We start from the raw sequence: 19807 nt of genomic DNA, 5'->3' as shown, positions 1-19807 counted from the left end.
TCCTCAGTGACTGTTGTAGGTGAGTAGGAATAGCCTTGCCCATATGTGTGTATGGGTTCAAAAAGAATTGGAGAGGTAGTGGAGTCTCTCTTCTTTTTTAGTGGTATTTTGTAAGGCTCCATAGGTGTTTCAGGTCTGATTTACCGTTTGTAAACGGTGAGCTTGCCTGATTCGGAGTCGATGTATAACTTCGACTGTTCTTCATAGCTTGGTGGCTGGAACTGCACGTCTTCGTTTGGAGGCTGGGCGGGTGCAGCTACTGACGTTGACTTGGATGAGTCTGTAGCCTTTTGGAGTTGCACAGCCTTAGGCCTAGCTGTCGGGGGCAGGCCGTATTTGATAGGCGCCAAAGGCACCGGTGATGGACCGACCTGCTTTGAAGACTTCGATCCGACCGACTCCGACTGGTCCGCGTGCTTGTGCATTTTCGTCGACTCGACGCGTTGCTGCGGAGCAGGGACGCTTGTGATGGTGGAGGAGGATTGTTCCTTCGAGCCGATGGTGTTTTTCGGCCCGAAGGCCTTGACCAGTTGCGGCTTCTGGATCTTCCGATCGACGGCCTTTTGGGCCTTGAGTCCTTTGGAAGATTCGCCATCTTTGGAGCTTGGCCTCGACGTTGACGTGAGCGTGACGTGTTTAAAAGCAGACACATGCTTCGTCGCTCCGATCTTCGGGTCGACGCCCCCTGTTGACTCCGAGGGGTCGAGCACCCGTTTTGACTTGGACGGCTCCGTAGTCTTCGAGCCGACGGTTGTAGTCAACACTTTCGGTTTCGATTTTGGGTCTTTTGCTTTCGGTTTCGATTTTTCCACTGTGAGTGGTCGATCTACCGATGGCTCTTTGGAAATGTTCTTAGTCTGGCCTGGAAGCGGGACTATCTTGGCTAAGGCCTTCCGGCGATGCCTCGACCTAAGCCGTGGAAGAGTCTGTATGGGGCCCCGCTACTGCGGTTGGGCCTAGCTCCTCGCTTGAGTCGTCGTCGACGGCTCCGAGAGGTTGTGCGTCGTCTCCTACCTCGATGATGTCTTCATCATGGACGTAGAGTTGTTCCTCGTCCTCGTGGCAGGTGGAGTCTGGCTCCGACGCGGGGTCCGAGTGTTCCGGTTCGTCGTCTTGTACATTTTCGTCATCGTCACCACCGAAGATGTTTTCTGGGTCTGGTGCCGATTCACGCGCCGACTGTCGTGCAGCGCGTCGAAGAAGGAGAGTTTTCTTCGACTTGAACTTCGAACAAACAAGCCATGCAGCTGGCCTCGTCGTGATCCGGTGAGAGACATTTGTTGCACACCGGGTGCACGTCGATGTGTGGATATTTAGAGTTGCAGACGGGGCAGCGCTTGAACGGGCTCCGTTCCATCGTCGATCTTCGACAGGCCTTTGGCGTCGAAGCCTAAAAGTCTTCCGAAGTCGAGTTCAAAGAATAGAAAGCTGAAAGGCACCGAACGAAAGACAATACCGACGCCCCTAAGGCCTTTTGGCCCCAAAAAAGAGTAACTAATATGATTTCCGAACGTGAGTCAAGAAGTACATCCGAACCCAATGGCGGAAAAAAACAATCTGAGCATGGAGGGGATGCCCATGCGCACTGTAGTCCAGGGAGGAGCCACCTATCTCGTGATACTTCGAAGACTCTTCCAGGACAACAATGTGCAATCATCCGGAACCAACACTAGGCGGCGATCTATGCATAGATATAAATTCAGCAGCCCACATGCCTCGAACACCCCGATCCCGAGCTCCACCTGCGACGAAGATCAGCCCCCTCACACTCCACGAGTTCTGCGTGGGGCCCTTCTGCTTTTGTACTGCTCGCGCGTTGTCCGGTTGCTGGCCCGTTGGATAGTAGCCTCTGTGACGACAATCCTTTTGAACCACATCGCTGGTCTGGTTGCTCCAGACTGGCCCTTGCTTCCCTGCAAAGGTGAAGCACCTCAGACCTTGCTGGTCTGCACCAGAAGCCTTTGTTGTATCCTGCGTGGGTTGCCTTTGCCAAGGCTTGTTGACACCAATCCGGAAGTCGACCCCTTCATCTGCAAGATCCTACGTGGGACAGTCCGTCTCAAGCCCCTGGTCGTCGTCGATGCCTCCTGGTCCACGTGGCTGCCAAGACAAGCTTCAAGACAGCACCTGATTGCTCCTCGACGTCGTCTGGTTCCTTCCTGGTTCCACCCGGTCACTGGCTAGTGACCCAGACTCTGTCCCCTCTGCTTTCAGGTCCTCTTCATCCTCGATCCACCCTTGGATCTACCTGGACATCTTCCTCCTGGTCGCCTGCAGCCCCTTTCTTCAGGTCTCCATAGGATTCAACGACGAAACCCGACACATCTTCACACGTATGCACCCGCCGTCCGTGGGTGAGGTAACGCGAGTACTTCGGTGCTCCCAAGGGTATTGACTAACCAAATGTCTAAGTCTCTAGTTGTTTCCTCCTAGCTAAACCGGAAGTGTCCTAAATCCTTCTCAATCTAACTTCTAAGTTCCTATTGACTTTGCATTGAATCCCGCGTGTGTGTAAAGACACTGCACGCACCGCCTCGGGCCTCCTACTTCAGTGTAGTCCCAGCGATTCCCTAGGCCTTTCCTTTTCTTGTGACGTGGTACTTATACCAATCTCTTAATATATGGTTTGCTTCGCCACTAGGGCCTAACCGTAAATTGTGCAACTTAACATATAATAACTAAGTATCTTGTTATGTGCTTTGGCCTCTGACCTCATAAAGAGTTCAGAGGAGTGTGTTAGAAATAAATACATATATATCCTGTGTGGTGTCCTTTCATTTGATATTCAAGGGGTTACATATGGTAAAACAGCTGGCTTTACACGCCCTCTAGAGTCTTTTAGCCTAAGACTGTTCTGTCCACGCTACCACTAGGATAGCTGGTCTATAAGGTTGACTTACAACCATCACCATAAGGGTTGTTTGGACTGGTACAAGGTGATCACTAGAATAGTGAACATCATATACCAGGCCAACTTCTCACAGTAACCATATTTAACTTGCAGGACCCATGGTTGAAAGTGAATGCACACCAGCTGGGCAACATATTTCTGCACTCTGTAGGACACCTGTGACTTGTAGAAGGAGAGCTAAGTGGCTAATGCCACAAGTGAGGTAGAGGATGATGACATTTGTATCTGCTGGTGGCCCGCACCTGCCACCACTCCTGCCTGCAAACCTAAAAAAGGGCTGGGAAAGATATTAGGACTTCATACTTCAACAGGTTAGACCCCTCAAGTAGAGTTGGATGAAGTGGTGAAAGTAATAAGAGGAAGTAGACATATGTAAAGATGTGTTCCTGCGCAGATTTTCATGTAAAAGAAATTGTCTTTTGCATGCCAAAAAACAGACTACAGAGACTATACTTAACACATTTTTTTACATTTACTTGACTTTCAATGTTGGTAAGAGAAGAAGAGACAATGAGTATATTAAACAATTAAAGTACATGAAGTCATATTATACATATACAGATGTCAAATGAGGACTTTAAAAAAGCCATTAAAAGGTGGCTCCCCCAAGATTAATTCATAATCCAATTTCTGTTCTGTGTGACGGCCCAACATCAGAGAAGTAATTAAAGGCTAGTTTATTTGTCCTTTTGTCTACTAAATGACAGTCAAGAGTTGACCATAAAAATACAGACTCACTTTCTGACTGGCTCGGTTTACAGGATTCTTGCTGGTGGTAAGATTCTGATTTCTCAGGAGCGGGCATGGGGGAACTTGCCGGGCTGATTACCTCAATTGGCTCACCGGGTGGTTCATATCGGTGAGAAGATGACACTGCAAAGTTCAAAACATTAGTGTAAGAGAAAAGTGTTCTATACGGTAGAAGAATTCACAGAAGATAAGAAAATGTTACTTACCTGTAAAAAAAGTTTTCCATCATGGATATCCTCAGCAGAATTATATGGCTGTGAGGCAGGATAAAAAAACACACCTTCGTTTAGATTTATTTATATCTATTCATAGCATGTAGTGTGTTTTAAATTCAAGTGCTTAGCATACGCCTGCCATTTAGTGTTGGGGTCAGCTGTTTTCTATTTGTTTTTCTTCAAAGAAAGTTTTTGAGTCAGGAGATGCAGTGCGCCTCCTCCTCCTGATGTAAACTACGCATGGGCACCGACTCCATGTTAGATTTTTTTCTGCACAATGGGTGTTGGGTTGCAAGGAATGTGAATTATTGGAATTTACAGAGATAACACATACATTAAAGATGTGACTCAGAGGCACATTCAGGGAGGAGTGGGTGTATGTGAATCTACAGCACGACGAGCTATGGACAAAAGCTTGCAGAGTAAGTAGTATACTCTGTTCATACCACGTGTGGCTTTAGATACATATGCTTAGCAACAACTGAATAGCAGTACCCTCCCAGTTACGGTGAATAGTTCATGGATGAAGCAAATGTCTGAAATAACATTCTTAGTATTGCCTGGCTCACTAAGGCTTATGTCCACACAGTAATGCTTAGTAAATGTGTGTGCTGTTGACCATGTAGCTGCCTTACATATGTCAGCAAGAGGGATGTTGCAGAGGAAGGGAACAGTACCCCCTCTTTTCTTTTTTTTACAAGTAGTTTACCCTAGAGGGAGCTTGAAGTACCCTTTTGGCCTTGACACAACTAATCTGGATACACTTGACTATTAATCTGGCTATGTTAGCTTTGGAATTGGCTTTTCCAACACTTAATTTGAGCCAGTGGTGGCCAGTGGCACTCCTATTTTAAGACCAGCACTTATTTTACTGCATTAGATTTTAAGCAAGAGAGGAAAAAACATACAAAGCGGAAAGACGTAGGAGAAAGTCAGAACCTGTAGGAGTGAGATAAAGGGGAAGGGAGTATATGGTAATGAATTAGAGAGATAGGAGGATTTAGGACTACGCAGCCTAGGTATTCGGCACGTCCACATTAATTTGCACCGCCCACAGGCTTCTGAGCAGAGCCCTGGACACTGGGACGCATTTTACAAATAAAGCACTGGGCCTGTCCCTAGTGAGGTTTGGCAAACAAGACAAATAGTGGGTCTCATTTGTGGAATGTGCCGGTCCTATATATGAAATACATAAGGGACTGTTTAACATCATTAGGAAGGAACTTGGTATTGGTTCTGGGAATGACTATTTTTGTGGACCCATACAAAGGGTTTCTGCAGAGTCACAGGGGATTATGGGAACTTAGTAGGCAGGGACGGAGCCATCCTACCACCTCAGTACACATGAGCCCAGGGCTGACTAACTATAGTGTCTCACAGAGGAACAAGTGATTAGACACCCAGAACACAACACTTCGACCCTCTTTGGAATTGCAGTTGCAGGACACACCTTTTCGCTTACACATTCGTACTTGACCACAATAAGTTCTGACAAAGACACGAGGAAAGTTGAAAATGTTTATTTTAATTATTGTGCTCTAGTACCACAACAAGTAGAAAAATGGCCAACACAAATCAGGTCAGCATAGCAAGTAGTCCGTAGACCCCGTCCCTCAATATACACAAATGAAAGTTTGACTTCCCAGACGCTGTCACAATCTTTTTTCCTGGAAAAGCCCCTCTCCAAGTGTGTGTGTTACCTATCTGTACATACCTATATGCCTGAAAGTACGTGTTCCTAAACAACAGCTGCATTTTCGTTTTTTGTCTGGGTGCTAGGGACTCACCAGAACAGAATAACATGGGGCATTGTTGTTCGACCATGTCTACATGTTCAGACTAATTCCCAGGAAAAGAACAGAGTGCAAAACAAATGCGTGTTTTGTATGAAAGTACGTTACATAAACCCCGGGAGATTTTCATTGAGCACTGTCAAGAGCAGGTATGTTACCGTAGGCCTTACGGTATTTATTAGCGAAATTAGGCTAGTATAAACCGTTTATGATTACATGGCTCTCTTACTTATACCCTGCCAGGTACATCTCTCCACCAAAAGGAAGGATAACTTCACCACTCCGCTACACTTTTATCTTGCGAGACCCCCGGTAAACCCCCGCTAGAGCAGGTATGTTAACTGAAGCACTGGGGTTAAATACATAGTGCAAATGCACCCCAAGCTGTTGTATAACTCATGCAATCTTTAATTCAATGCTTCTCATAACTAATAGGAGAAGATACGGACCAGCTAAGTTCACGAGACCAACTTCTGGTGACCGTGATTTATAAGAAATCCGTCTCCTCTGAGGGAGTAAACTAGGAACAGGTAGTAGCTCATATAGTGCTGCCACTTAAAATTAGCAGGGCACACATGAGTATTAGGAAGCTTATCATTCTAAGTACTCTCCTTTAACAATTCACAGGATCGACTTTGAGATACCCCGAGTCCTTTGATTTCTGCATCTACAAGGACGCGTGCACACTCACAGCAGTAGCCGCAGTCCCCTTAAACATAATCCTAAGGGTAAGAAAACTAATAGAATGTTTCAATAGCTGGGAAGATCTGAAAGTTACAGGTAATAATGATTTAAGGTGAACGCTTCAATGAAGGATGGAACAACATAGCGACTGTAAAATCAGTATAGAATTGTACCGTAGATAAATATATAGAGACCACTGTACAATGTATGTATAGATGCATAGGTTAATCCAGTGCACTTTTATCTATTGTGATGTCATTCAACTTAACATAAGACATGTGGACTAAGACGATATAACTATAATTGAGTCTGAACGTTTTGTATTTTAGGTATCGTGCGTAACCTAAAATGTATAGTTCTGAGGATGTTATCCAAAGACGTAACAAGACAATTATTATTTTTTACAATGTACAATTAATAACATGTATAAATATATAATTAAATGTATATTTATTGTAGGGGAAGTGTAAAGACCTCTTAATACGACAGACTACAAAGACAAGTCTTGATAAAGGTGGACCCCATTTGTACCGAACCACTGAAACGCGTCGACGCTCTTCACTAGAGTACAATTTTAGTCTCTATCATCTATGTTTATATACAGAATTAACAGTGGTAAAACATAGATGTTACTACCTGGGAGCTCCGAATGTACTAATTGTATTTTACAAATTTTTATGTTTTACAATTTTTGTCTGTCTTTTCAATTGTGCAGGTCATAATTGACTCCGTTATTATTAATTTGTTCTTTTACCAATTAATTAGGGAATCATGTTATGTGTAGATATGTAATTATCTGTTTTAAATGTTTTGATGCATAATAAATATGTTATAACCTATATATTTGTGCAATTGTAACAGTTTTTGACTATTTTATGAATTTGTGAGACTATGTTTTAGCTTTTTGTTATACCAATCTCAAGGGGATAATTCCTTTCTTCGTGAAAGTACATTGTGGCATAAAGCAAAATATATCTGTAAGGTAACGTGTGCAAAGCAGAGGACAGTCGGCAACGTGCTCATGCGAACATAGGGAAAACGACAATGGGCCTGCACGGGACTTATGACAAAATGGTTCTTGGATGGTGAGGGCTTATAGGTTAAGAATAAGAATAAGTTAGGCAATGACAACTAGGCTGCCATCTTCCCATGAGATGAACTAAAGAGGGCATGAGTGCTAAGGTTCAAATGATTGCTCCACAGGTCTAGTAAGGGCTATATTGAGGCTCCGGATGGAGGCTGGAAGGGCACATAGGGGCATTACTCTCTTTAGTCCCTCCATAAATGCTTTAACCACTAGTATCCTGAACAGAGAGGTATGTTGTCTGTGTAGTTAAATATCCCTGACCAGTTCATCCATACTGCATTCCTCATGGAATGTGGGTATCTGGAGGCAAAGCTTGGGCACTGTAGTGTATGGGTCTATTTGCAGTTCATCCATACTTCATTCCCTATGGACTGTGGGTATCTGGTGGCAAAGCTTGGGCACCATAGAAAATGGGTCTATTTGCGGAGTACCCTACGGCTGGAAGTATGTGTGAGGGACTTGGGAGTGGTGTTTACATTCATGACTTATTAAAATCCTGCTATGTAGGTCTGCCATTAGGTGAATCTTGTGAAGCGTCCAAAGCCAGTTGGTCTGTGCTAGCTGAGAAAGCTGTGATGAATGTGTACCCCCTAGCCCCTTCTCTGTATAATACATTGCTATCATGTACTCTGTTTTGAATAGAATCACTTTTCCTCTATTCAGTTGGAAAAACGCTAAGAGAGCGAATTCTATAGCCAGGAGCTCTAGAACATTGACATGGAAACCTTGATATTTAAAGGACCACTGTATTGTGTGGTGTTATAAGTGAGGGCCCATTCTAGGTGTAGGCCTCAGAGGTAATGGTCGCATTACGGACTGTGTCTGGGAAAGGTCTGCTCTGAGCAAATGGGATGTTATTTGTGATGTGGTTGTGCAACCTCACTGTGCAATTCACTTACCAACGCCTTTAGAACCAGAAGGTTTGCTTGTTAAACATTTAGCTCACCCTGGGTAGCTGTGGTTCTCAGCAGTCAGGCTTACACGAAAGAACACAAAGTATTTAAACAGCAGCAAACAACTGAAGAAGAAATACACGAGACACTTAAGAAATACAACACCAATTTATAAAAATATATTGCATTTTATGCATTTTTAGACACCAAAAGGAAAGGGAAGGGATCCAGTGGAGGGATCCAGAGATAGACAATTTACAAGGTACAGTAAATACATACTTTTTACTTAACTGCGCACAAGCACTGGCAAATTCAACAAATTTGACACTTAAAAACTTTTGCAGGAAAAACATAGTACCAATGCGGTTACTTCCAGTTACTTTAGGCGACCAACTTCTCCAGGGAGACCAGCAAGGTCCTTATAAACAGTTGCCTCAGAGGAAATAGCAGTCTTCAGTTAGTTCCAGGCTATTTTATCCTCTTGCAATAGGTTCCTATAGAAGTGGTTCTGATTTAAAGAATGCAGGGTGCTGCACATTCAAAGAAGTCGACAGGGATCTTCCTGCAGCTACTCCTTGGTCCACAGGCTTGGTTAGGTGATCCTTGCCACAGGGGTTGATGTCTTAAAGGAAATGGTGTGTATTATATGGTGTGGTAGTGTGACCTTATCATGTAATGAACTTCCCAACCCCTTCAGGTCCAGTAGGTTTCATCTGGAAAAGCCTCCGTTCAACCCTGGGTAGATGTGGCACTGAGCAAGGCTTACACAGAGGAACGCGTTAAGCATTTAAACAGCATCAACACCATTGAAGAAGAAATTGACCCGACACTCAAGAAATCAGAGACCAATTTATAAAAATAGACAGTATTTTCATAAGAATTTAGACACTAGAACAAAAACATCCCCCAGAGGGTTCCAGAGACATAGATTTTACAGGCAAAAATAAATCAAAACGATTTCACTCAACCGTGAAAAAGCCACGGCAAGGTCAGCAAATTGGACTCATAAAAACTTTTTCAAAGGAAACTTAGATAAGTGTCATTGCAATCTTTTGGAAGTACTTGAGGCAACAGCAGGGGCTAGGTAGGGGGGCCATCAAAGGCCTCAAGAACAGTTACCTTCAGAGAAGGACCAATCCTTCAACAGTTCCAGGCACTTTATCCGCATTGCAATGGATTCTTTGCGGGCGATCAATTCCATGGATCATAATCTCTCTCTTTTATTTTTAGGGATTCAAACAGCACCTGTACAACTTTGTACAACTCTTTCCTATCTAAAATTATTACATCTTACGGACTGTTGCGACAACTCACGGACTAGAAAGAGGCACACTGTGTGAAGAGTCCAAGCAAACCCCAACTGTTTTACAGAGGCACAAATGACACCCCAAATGCTCTCTTTTGTGGTAGAGCACACAAACAGCTCAGCATATCAGAGGGTGTGCTAAGCATTTTTTGCACACACACAGTCAGTAAGTGAGAAACACAATCAATGAAGAAACCGGACACCAATTTATAAAAATAGCATTTCTTTTTATATGAATTTAGATACCAAGATCATTGGAATCAGGTAGGTCCTTTTCGAGTTATGAATTTTTACAGTTTTCAAAAGTTGATAGTGCAATTCTTGGGAGAGGTAATGTTATTGTAAGCGTGAATTTTTTTTACTGCATTTGCCACTCAACAGCCATTCACAGGACTGTTCATCTGAACTTAAGGTGAGTATGGGGCAAGGTCCAAAGCCACACCAACATGTCACCTCGGGAGGGTCTAGTGTGTTTGAATGCAGAGGTGTTATGGTGACGGGTGCCCATTCACTTCAATGGGGAATGCTATTGTCAGACAGAGGCTGCAAGCAGGGACTGGGAGGCCAGTCAGGGGGACCTCACATGGGGGCTCGACGCTGGAGTTGCACAGGCATATAGGGACCGTGTTCATCCACTTCTCCACGGAAGTGAGGCTCAGGTACAATGATGTCTTTTGTCGGCGGGTTAGGTGCTGGAGTCGCTCTCGGTTGGAGGGGGCCTGCAGAAAAAGGTTGCAGGCGGCGAATTGAAATCCAGTCTGGCCAAACCCAAGGATTGGCTGGGAACTAGTGTGTTTTAAGACTGCAGGGGCACCATCACCTCCCTCAGACTTGGGCTGTGGGGCGCGGGTGCAGAGGCACTTTGAGGTGTCTGTGGTGTCGGTGGGAGACTCACTCTTTGTCTTTGATTCTGCAGTAGGGGGGGGGCAAACAGGACAGCTGGGCCACCCTTGCTGTGGGTCTCACTGTCCTTGAAGTCCCTCGACGTGACAACAAGCATTGGGTGTGGCATGGGTTCCAGTATCCCTGGAATTGACAGTTCGCAGCTCTGGTCGGTCCTGGCGTCCCCACACATGGTGGGAGTATGGATCTGACCTGTAGGAGCACGGTGACCTCCTCCTGGGCAGCTGCTTGTCGTTAGTCTTGGTAGGCGGCAGGAAAGTAAACCAGACCTTGCTTCTTTGGTGCCTGCCGCTACAGGGGTTAGCTTTTCTAATCCAAAGGAGTTTCTTTGGCAACTGGTGAAGTACTGGCAGCCCTACAGGTTTCTTGGGAGTCTGTACAGTGGCAGGAAAAATCGGTTGCTCCACTAGGGTCAGGTGCAGTAGGCAAACTGCCTGGGGTGGTTCACTTCTTTTTGTCCATTGAAAGCTCAAGGTCTGGTATCAGGGGTCCCCTAAATACTCAATTTAAGGGCATGAAGGGGAGTGAGGGGTAGTGGCCAATGGGCTACTTACCCCTGTGGTCACTACACCCCCTAGATGACAACTTCCTTTGGGGAGTGGGTGTGAGAAGGTGAGTTTCTGTTGCAGTACCCCCCCACTTTTTGCCTGATACCTGATGCACTTTTCCTTGGTGTGCCCTGGGTCCCTGCCAATCAGGTACCCAGATCATGTGTTCCTTTCCCTAAAAACTGTACTAAAGCCTGAACCCAATTGGCATCTCTGGCCACATGTCAGCCCCTAGTAAATGGTACCCTAGGTATACAGGGCATTGTGACCAGAGAAGACCCTTAAGGCCCGCAGCACCCTTACATTGTTGAACCCATGTACACATTATGTAAGAATGAGTCTCTTCCCCTCCAAGTGCAGACTTCATCCAAAGCATTTCTTCCCAGCCCCATTAGGGTAAAGGCCCCAGCCGTCGTTTCCAAACAATTGAAGGCTATCTACCTTAATGCTCGGTCCATCCATAAACATGCTTTTGAAATCTGGACTCTTTTAGACCAGGAGAAACCAGATGTCTGTTTCATAACTGAAACATGGCTACATGAGCAGGCATCTCCTGATATAGCGATTGCCTTCCCATCATCATCTAAGCTCACCAGACTGGACAGAGTAGCTGGAAGAGGATGTGGAATAGCAATTGCTACAACAAGTAATTTAGAAATTACTGTTGTAGAGTCTGTGAATTCAGATAAAACTGAAATTCTGATCTTCAAGCGTATGATGCTGCTCTCCAAAATATGGACAGGAGCCTTAGTCTACAGACCCCCTGGACACAAAGCCAATTTTGTAAACTGGTTAGTAGAACTTATTGCGTTTTGGGCGCAAACAATTTCATCCTTATTGGTGATTTTAACTACCATGCTGATCTATCATTGGACTCTGGCACTGACCAATTGATAACATCACTGCAGACATTAGGGCTGGAACAGGTGGTAGTAGGGCCCACCCATCAGGCCGGTCACACTCTTGACCTTTTGTTTACAAACTCCACTAAATTTGCAGTTGGTCAACCTATACAGCTTCTTTGGACGGATCATTACCTAATAAATGTTAATTTATACATGGGGGATCCTATAATCAGCCGCAATAAAGACAATGCTGTTATCAGGCCTTGGCGCAAAGTCACCTGTCTCCTTCTCCAACTATTTCAATATCAAAGCTCTTACGGACACGGACAACATAGAGGAAGCCACTCAAACATGCCATAACATCCACATTGAATATAGTAGCATCCATGTCAAGAGTGAAGACCAAGAGTAAACCCTCACCTTGGTTTACCACAGCATTAAAAATCGAGAAGCTGTCTAACAGGGCGGGAGAACGTCTCTAGAGGAAAACAAAAACTGCCAGTGCCCGAATCAAATATAAAGAAGGCTACCGCCTATATTTAAATAATATCAAAAATGCAAAAAAGCTTTATCCAACAGGGAGGATTGAGTATGCTGCCAACTCAAGTAAAGAGTTATATAAAATCTTGAAAGAGTTTACAACCCCCGAAGCCACCCAAGCCTCCGTTGTCCCCTCGCAAGATTGGGTTGATAAAAGATCTTTTTTTGATGACGAAATAAAAGCCATTTACAGTTCCTTCCCTCAAGAAAATAATACTGATACTCATTTAGCTTGGGAGAGCAATCTATCGATACCGCTGTTGACTAATTTTATAACAGTAACTTGTGAACAGGTATCAGAAGTCACTGTCAAGATTAAATCTGGCTCCCCCGCGAATCCCCTTACCCGCCGTATCTTTGGGAAATTAGCACCCCAGCTGATACCGAGGCTAACAGAGATTTTTAATCTGTCTCTGGAAAATGCAGTTATACCAGGAAGTTGGATGAAAGCGCAAGTAAGACCTATCCTTAAGAAGTCCACCCTAGATGCCAGTGAACCAGGGAACTACCGCCCCATCTCGCTGCTGCCTTATTTCGGGAAAGTTCTAGAAGCCCTGGTAAATAAACAACTAACCAATCATCTAGAAAGCCACAGGCTCCTCGATTCTTTTTAATCAGGGTTTTGAGTAGAACACAGTACCGAAACGGCGGTAGTTGAAATGGTAGATAACATCAGGTGTGCCTTGGATAAAAAGGAATCCGCAATGCTGGTCCTTTTTGACCTGTCAGCCACCTTTGACACCATCTCCCATGACATTTTGTTACAGCGGCTCTGGGAGATGGGGGTCCGAGGAAAGGCTTTGGACTAGTTCAATAACTATCTAAAGGACCGTTCCACCACAGTGCACTTAGGCTCGATGACGGCGTGTAGCAGACCAGTTAATATTGGAGTTCCCCAGGGGTCCATTTTGAGCCCCATGCTCTTTAAGCTTTGTGTTACCCCATTAGCCAAGATCATCAGGTCTTATGGGTTTGAGGCAGTATCGTACGCCCATTATATCCAGTTGCTGATCACCTTTGGCCCTGACCCTACTGATACAATGATCCGGTTTAAAAACGTTATGATCCACATTGACAGCTGGATGAGTCAAAATAAATTACAGTTGAATAACAGCAAAACCGAGATCATTCTGTTTGGCGGGGCCAAAGATCATTGGTCAAGCAGTTGGTGGCCACAGTCATTGGACCTCTGTCCTTCCTCAAAACAAACCATCAGCAATCTAGGTATCACTATTGACAACAAGCTTTCTATGAGAGCGCACGTAAAATCGGGTATTAAGTACCGGCTATGGCATTCTACGGAAACTGCGGAAAATCTTTAAGTGGCTACCAATTGAAACCCGTAAGCCACTAGTACAGGGCCTAATCGTTAGCCGCATGGATTGTGGAAATGCTCTACTGACCTCTATAAATGAAGACCTCTTCTTCAAACTACAGACTCTGCAGAATACCGCGCCAGATTAATTCTGGACCTACCCTCAAGATCGCCGTCCCGTCCTTATCTAAAAATGCTGCACTGGCTTCCTATCAGGATGAGAGGGCATTATAAAATGTTGTGTCTAACACACAAAAGCATCTATGGTACTGGCCCTGGGTACTTAGAAAGAAACTGAAAAAATACCAGCACGCCAGAACCTTGAGATCCAGCTCTAAACTTCTCCTGACCACTCTGCGGGTTCGCACAGTGCGAAACGGAGGCCGTTCCTTTTCTTACCTTGCACCCCATCTCTGGAACAAGCTTCTGCCCCACATTTTGTCCATCATAGACAACCTGCGCTTTCCCAGAGAGCTGAAAACATGGCAGTTCCCTAATGACACGTGATAGAAAAGGTTTGGTTGATGTGTCTGCAAGCGCCCTGAGACCTTATGGTGATATGTGCGCTATACAAGAATACAAGACTCTTTGACTTATTGTGCCACCCTTAGGGGCCCTGTATCCTGACACACACACACGGCCTTTGCAGGCTGAGTGTCCTGGTGCAGAACTAAACGAAGAGTCGACATGGCACACATCCCTGTGTGCCATGCACACAAACCCACTGCCCTGGGAAACATCAGCCACCCCTCTAGCTGGGTACCCTATGCCAGTGGTGTGGGCACAGGTGCATGAGCCCTGTGCCCCTACAGTACCCATGGCCATTCCTGGGCACTGTAAGTGCAGTGATGCCATTAAGAGTATATGATGCTGAGAGGTTGTCATTACGAACTACAAAGCACCATAATGGCTACACTGAAGGCTGACAAGTTTGATATTAAACTTCTCGGCACATTAAACCCACACTGATGCCAATGTGGGATTTAAAGTAAAATACACTACAGAGGGCATCTTATAGATGCCCCCTGAAACCTAATCTACAATCCACGTCTTGTCTGAGAGGCTGCCGCACAGCAGACATGTTGCTGAAGCCCTGGGTGGAGAGCCCCCGCTCTCCTGGGCCTGCAACAATGCACATCACATCCTGGGACGAGGTGCCAAGCCTCCTCCCCCAGGATGGGCAGGGGAAGATTCAAAGGCATTCCGCCTTAGTGAGCTTCTCCAGACCACCTGCTGTACTCAGCAACAAGCCCCCACCAGTTCTGACCCCCACTTTGGCGGGAAGATTGGCGGGAAACCCTACATCAGAAAGGGAGGTGTGCCAGCCTGTACCAACCCCACCCCTCAGGTGGGACAGGCGAGGTGAAGCAAGACCCAGGGCTCCGGCCATCTTAAAGATGAGGAGCCATGCCCAATCACAGCTAGGCTCCTGCTCCCCTCCCACAGGAGAGGAGCAGGCTAGGGAGTGTACCCACCCCAGGGACCCATTTGTCCCTGCCCTTGCCCTACCTGTAATGCCCCTAAATTTAGTATTTAGGGGCACCCTGAACCTTCCTTCCTTAGATTCGGATTCCGAAACAAGAAAGAAGAACAAGGAACAAGAAGACCTGCTGTGCAGCTGCTAAGAAGAGGACGACACCAACTGATTAGGCCCCAGCCCTACCGGCCTGTCGACCCTCGAACCGGCTCCTGCTAAACCCGGCGTCTCCAGTGGTCAGTAACCTCAAAAACCCCGGAGGACCTGACTGCCTTGTGACTCTGATTACCTGGGTCTCCCACGAGCAGTGGTACTGCTTAAAGCAAGTAACAAGCCCTGGCATCAGCCCGGAACCGCGAACCCTGCACACTCTGCACCCGCCAAGCCTGGCTTGTGCTGGAGTGAATCAAGACCCTGAGGACGTCCCCCCGGCGATTCTGACCTGGAATCCAGCACCCAAGGACCCTTCTCGACGACCCCGACGACGCCTGCAGCCTCAGGACAAAGGCCCCCTCTGACCGCGACCAGTAGGGGGTAAGATTTCCCGACCTCAAAGGACACCCCTGCACCCGGCGCCCCACGACCCCTGTGCCCAATTCCCGGGTGTCTACCTATCCTCCGAGATCCCAACTTACCCCTCGAAGTGTTGGTCGCTCCAGAAGATCCTCCGTCCCTGAGCCTGCATTCTTTGTCCCCTTTCCAAGATCCCCACTGAATAACATTGAGCGCCTGACGGCTCAAAAGCACCGAGCCGCCCGAGTGCCTCTGGCAGTGCAACCTTTGTCCTATTCTACTTCCCCATTTGCCCCGAGCAAGTAACCAGGAGCCCAGCTCCCACAGCCGCGTGGCCTGCTAGCCAGCAGCCACCAACCGAAGGCCCCCTACCTCTCATGGGATAACACTGGGCCTAACTACCTCTGCACCCGGCTGCCCCTGGGCCGCTGAGGGTGTACCAACTGTGCCTACCTGACCCTGGGGGATCCCTGAGTCTATGCCCAGAACCTTAACTCTGCCAGTCAAGTACTTACCTAAAAGCCGATGACTCACTTTTCTTCCATAGGCTAACATTGACTGGTTTCACTTGAAATTTCTTCTAAGTGTGAAGTTTAGAAACTTTAAAATATTCATCTAAAATCAGCCGAATAACGAATTCCGAAGTACTCACCTGTGATCAGGAGAGAAGCCAGTACTATACCTTTTGGCCCAGTACTGAATCGCAAAAGTAATCATAACCAGGTTTTACTAGTAACCTAAATTTCTTCCGTAGGAAACCATTGACTGCTTTTCTGCGAAATTTCTTCTGTCTATTTTTGCAAACTACAAATATTCCTTAAAAATCGTACCAACTACTAAAACGTAATTACTTACCTGTCTAAGGTAGAGACCCCAGTACTGAACCTAAGAGTCCAGTCCTGGATTACAAAAGTAACGAGAACCTACTTTACCTGTGACTTGAATTTCCTTCCATAGGATAACATTGCTAGTTTTTCACTGAAAAGTTTCAGTGTCAACCTTTGAAATACCTTTATATTCTTTAAAAATCACTGCAGTAATCAAAACGTTTTTACCAAACTGTTTTCAGCTTAGACCCCAGGACTAAATCTAGGATCCAGTCCTGGAGTTACAAAAATAATCTGTAACGTAATCAGCTGCATTTAGGTAGAAAGACCCATTGAGCTCAATGTTAAATTGTGTTGCCTATTGCAACTACTGTACCTATTGTGCTTACAAAGTTTATTGCCCTTCGGAAAAATAACTACCTGAGATCACTCATACCGAGAAAGGAAAATGCTACTTACCAGTATGCATCTGTTCTTGGCATATAGAGCTGCAGAGTAGTACACTTAGCATTAGATCGCCACCTGGTGTTGGGCTCGGATGATTGCATGTTGTTGTCTTCTTGGAAGAAGTCTTTGTAGTCACAAGATAGGTGACTCCTCCCTTGGACAATAGTGCGCATGGGCATCAGCTCCATCCGTAGATTGTTTTTAGCCATGATGGGAAATGATGGAGTTAGTAGAAGTAAAGAAAAGATGGTCATGCTTGTGCATTTAAGTAAGATAAACTGGAACAGATACAGGTCCCGGGGAAGCGGGAGGGCATGTACTACTCTACAGCTCTACATGCCAAGAACAGATGCATACTAGTAAGTAGCATTTTCCGTTCGAGGCATATGAGCTGCAGATAGTACACTTAGCATCGATTGTGCAGCAGTGTCTCCCCTAGCGGTGGTCACCGGTATCTGTTGCAGTTGTTTGAAAAGGAGTCTTAAGGACAGCTTGGCCTACTGCAGCTTGGCTTGCACATCAACACAGTAGTGTTTAGTGAAGGTGTGTGTTGTAGACCATGTTGCTGCTTTGCATATGTCCTCTAGGGGGATGTTTCCTAAGAAAGCCATAGAGGCTCCTAGTTTGCGTGTTGAATGCGCTCTAGGAGGAACTGTTAATGTACGTTTTGCTTTTTGATAGCATATTTGTATACATTTTACAATCCACCTTGCAATTCCACCTTGCCTTGGGGTTGCCTTATTATTATTATTATTATTATTGCGGGTTTATATAGCGCTAGGAATCGACTCCCGGAGGAGTATCTCCACGCTTCGACCGCTGGGGAACCCGTCCTGGCTCACCCTGAGAGATGGTCCCTGATGGGTATCTCTAAGGTGCGACCAAGCATCCCCGGCGGTCTGGGGGGGCCGTTGTGAAGATGAGGCAAGCTGATGCCCAGAGTTGCCGAGTGTGGTTTCTGACTAGAGTAGGCACCGAGGCGAGAATTATCGAGTCCGCTGACCCTGGTCCACGACCCTTCCGCGTCGGGAATCGAACCCTGGTCCCGGGCCGTTCTCTGCTTACGGGTCTGCCGCCTCTAACCAGTGAGCCACACTTCTCCACGTCTCCTTTGTCCGGTGGAGAGAAAGACACAAACAGTTGTTTTGTTTTTCTAAAAGACTTAGTTCTATCTATATAGTAGAGAAGAGCTCTTTTAACATCTAATGTGTGTAGAGCCCTTTCTGCCACAGAGTCTGGGTTTTGGAAAAACACAGGTAACTCGACAGATTGGTTTAAATGAAAAGGAGTTGTGACTTTTGGAAAGAATTTTGGATTAGTTCGTAAGACCACTTTGTTACGATGTAGTTGTAAAAAGGGTTCTTGTGTAAATGCTTGTATCTCACTTACTCTTCTAAGGGAGGTAATAGCAATAAGGAAAGCTGTTTTCCATGTATGGAATTGTAGTTCACATTTATGTAAAGGCTCGAAAGGGGGTCCCATGAATCTTGCAAGAACAACATTTAGGTTCCATACCGGAGAAGGTGGCAACCTGGGAGGAATGATTCTCTTTAATCCTTCCATAAATGCTTTAATTGCAGGCACTCTGAAAATAAACAAATGTTGTCTATTTTGTAAATATGCTGCAATTGCTGCAAAATGTAAGTATGGATGAATATGCTAAGTTACACCTTTGTAAATGTTAAACGGTAACAAATGATATTTAGGATGGAAGCATCCAGGGGATCAATTTGGTTATTGTTGCAGTAAATGGCAAACCTCTTCCATTTAGCGGCATAGCAAGCTCTGGTAGTAGTTCTCCTGGCTTCGTTAATAATGTTCATACAGTCTTGTGGTAGGTTAAGATAACCGAACTCTAAGACTTCAGGAGCCAGATTGCCAAATTCAGTTGATTTGGGTCTGGATGTCTGATGTCTCCATGGTTCTGTGTTAGCAGGGATGGAGTCAGTTGTAGCTTTTGGTGTGGAACTAGAGACAGTTCTAGTAGTGTGGTGAACCACGGTTGGCGTGCCCATGTGGGAGCTACTAGGATTAGTTTGAGAGACTGTTGTCTGAGCTTGCGTACTACTAGTGGTATTAGCGGAAAAGCGTACGCAAATCTGCCTGACCAGTTCATCCATATTGCATTGCCCTTCGACTGCGGGTGTGGAAACCTGGCGGCGAAGGTTGGGCATTTTGCGTTTGTGTGGCGAACAGATCTATGTCTGGATGACTCCACTTGCGAAAGAATGGTTGAAGAACCTGTGGATGTAGTTCCCATTCGTGAATTTGTTGTGTCTGCCAACTCAACAGATCTGCTATCCGATTGTGAACTCCTGGAAGGTGCACTGCCAACAGATATATGTTTTGTGGAATGGCCCATCTCCAAATGTCTTGTGCAAGGTGGGACAGTGGTAGAGAGTGTGTCCCTCCTTGTTTTTGTATATAATACATGGCTGTCATGTTGTCCGTCCGGATCAAGACTGCTTTGTTCTGAACTTGTACTTGGAATGTTTTGAGTGCTAAGAATATTGCTAGCAGCTCTAGATGGTGGATATGGAACAATTTTTGTTGACTGTTCCATTGTACTTGAGTTGTGTGATGTAGGAGATGGGCTCCCCATCCTGTGAGGGATGCGTCTGCTGTGAGCACTAGTTGTGGAACAGGTTCGAGGAACGGCCGCCCTTTTGTCAAGTTTTTGGTGTTCCACCACTGCAGAGAGCGATGTGTGCGGTGTCTACCAACACCAGGTCTGTTAGTTGACCTTGAGCCTG

The 19807-nt window shown here is 45.8% G+C and overlaps 1 protein-coding gene across 15 annotated transcripts in view; it reads right to left on the bottom strand.

The window, feature by feature from the left end:
• NCOR1 (nuclear receptor corepressor 1) overlaps positions 1-19807 on the bottom strand; it is a 1934049-nt gene that overhangs the window by 200047 nt on the left and 1714195 nt on the right. For all 15 annotated transcript variants that reach the window (XM_078679968.1, XM_078679976.1, XM_078679969.1 and 12 more), the window contains one exon: positions 3650-3784. In XM_078679968.1, the coding sequence (XP_078536094.1) occupies positions 3650-3784 (135 nt within the window). The remainder of the gene's footprint in view (positions 1-3649; positions 3785-19807) is intronic.

The sequence above is a fragment of the Lissotriton helveticus genome, chromosome 3_1, assembly GCF_964261635.1.
Source record: "Lissotriton helveticus chromosome 3_1, aLisHel1.1, whole genome shotgun sequence".
In the NCBI taxonomy this organism is placed as follows: Eukaryota; Metazoa; Chordata; class Amphibia; order Caudata; family Salamandridae; genus Lissotriton; species Lissotriton helveticus.
This window is presented reverse-complemented; position numbering and strand designations above follow the sequence as displayed.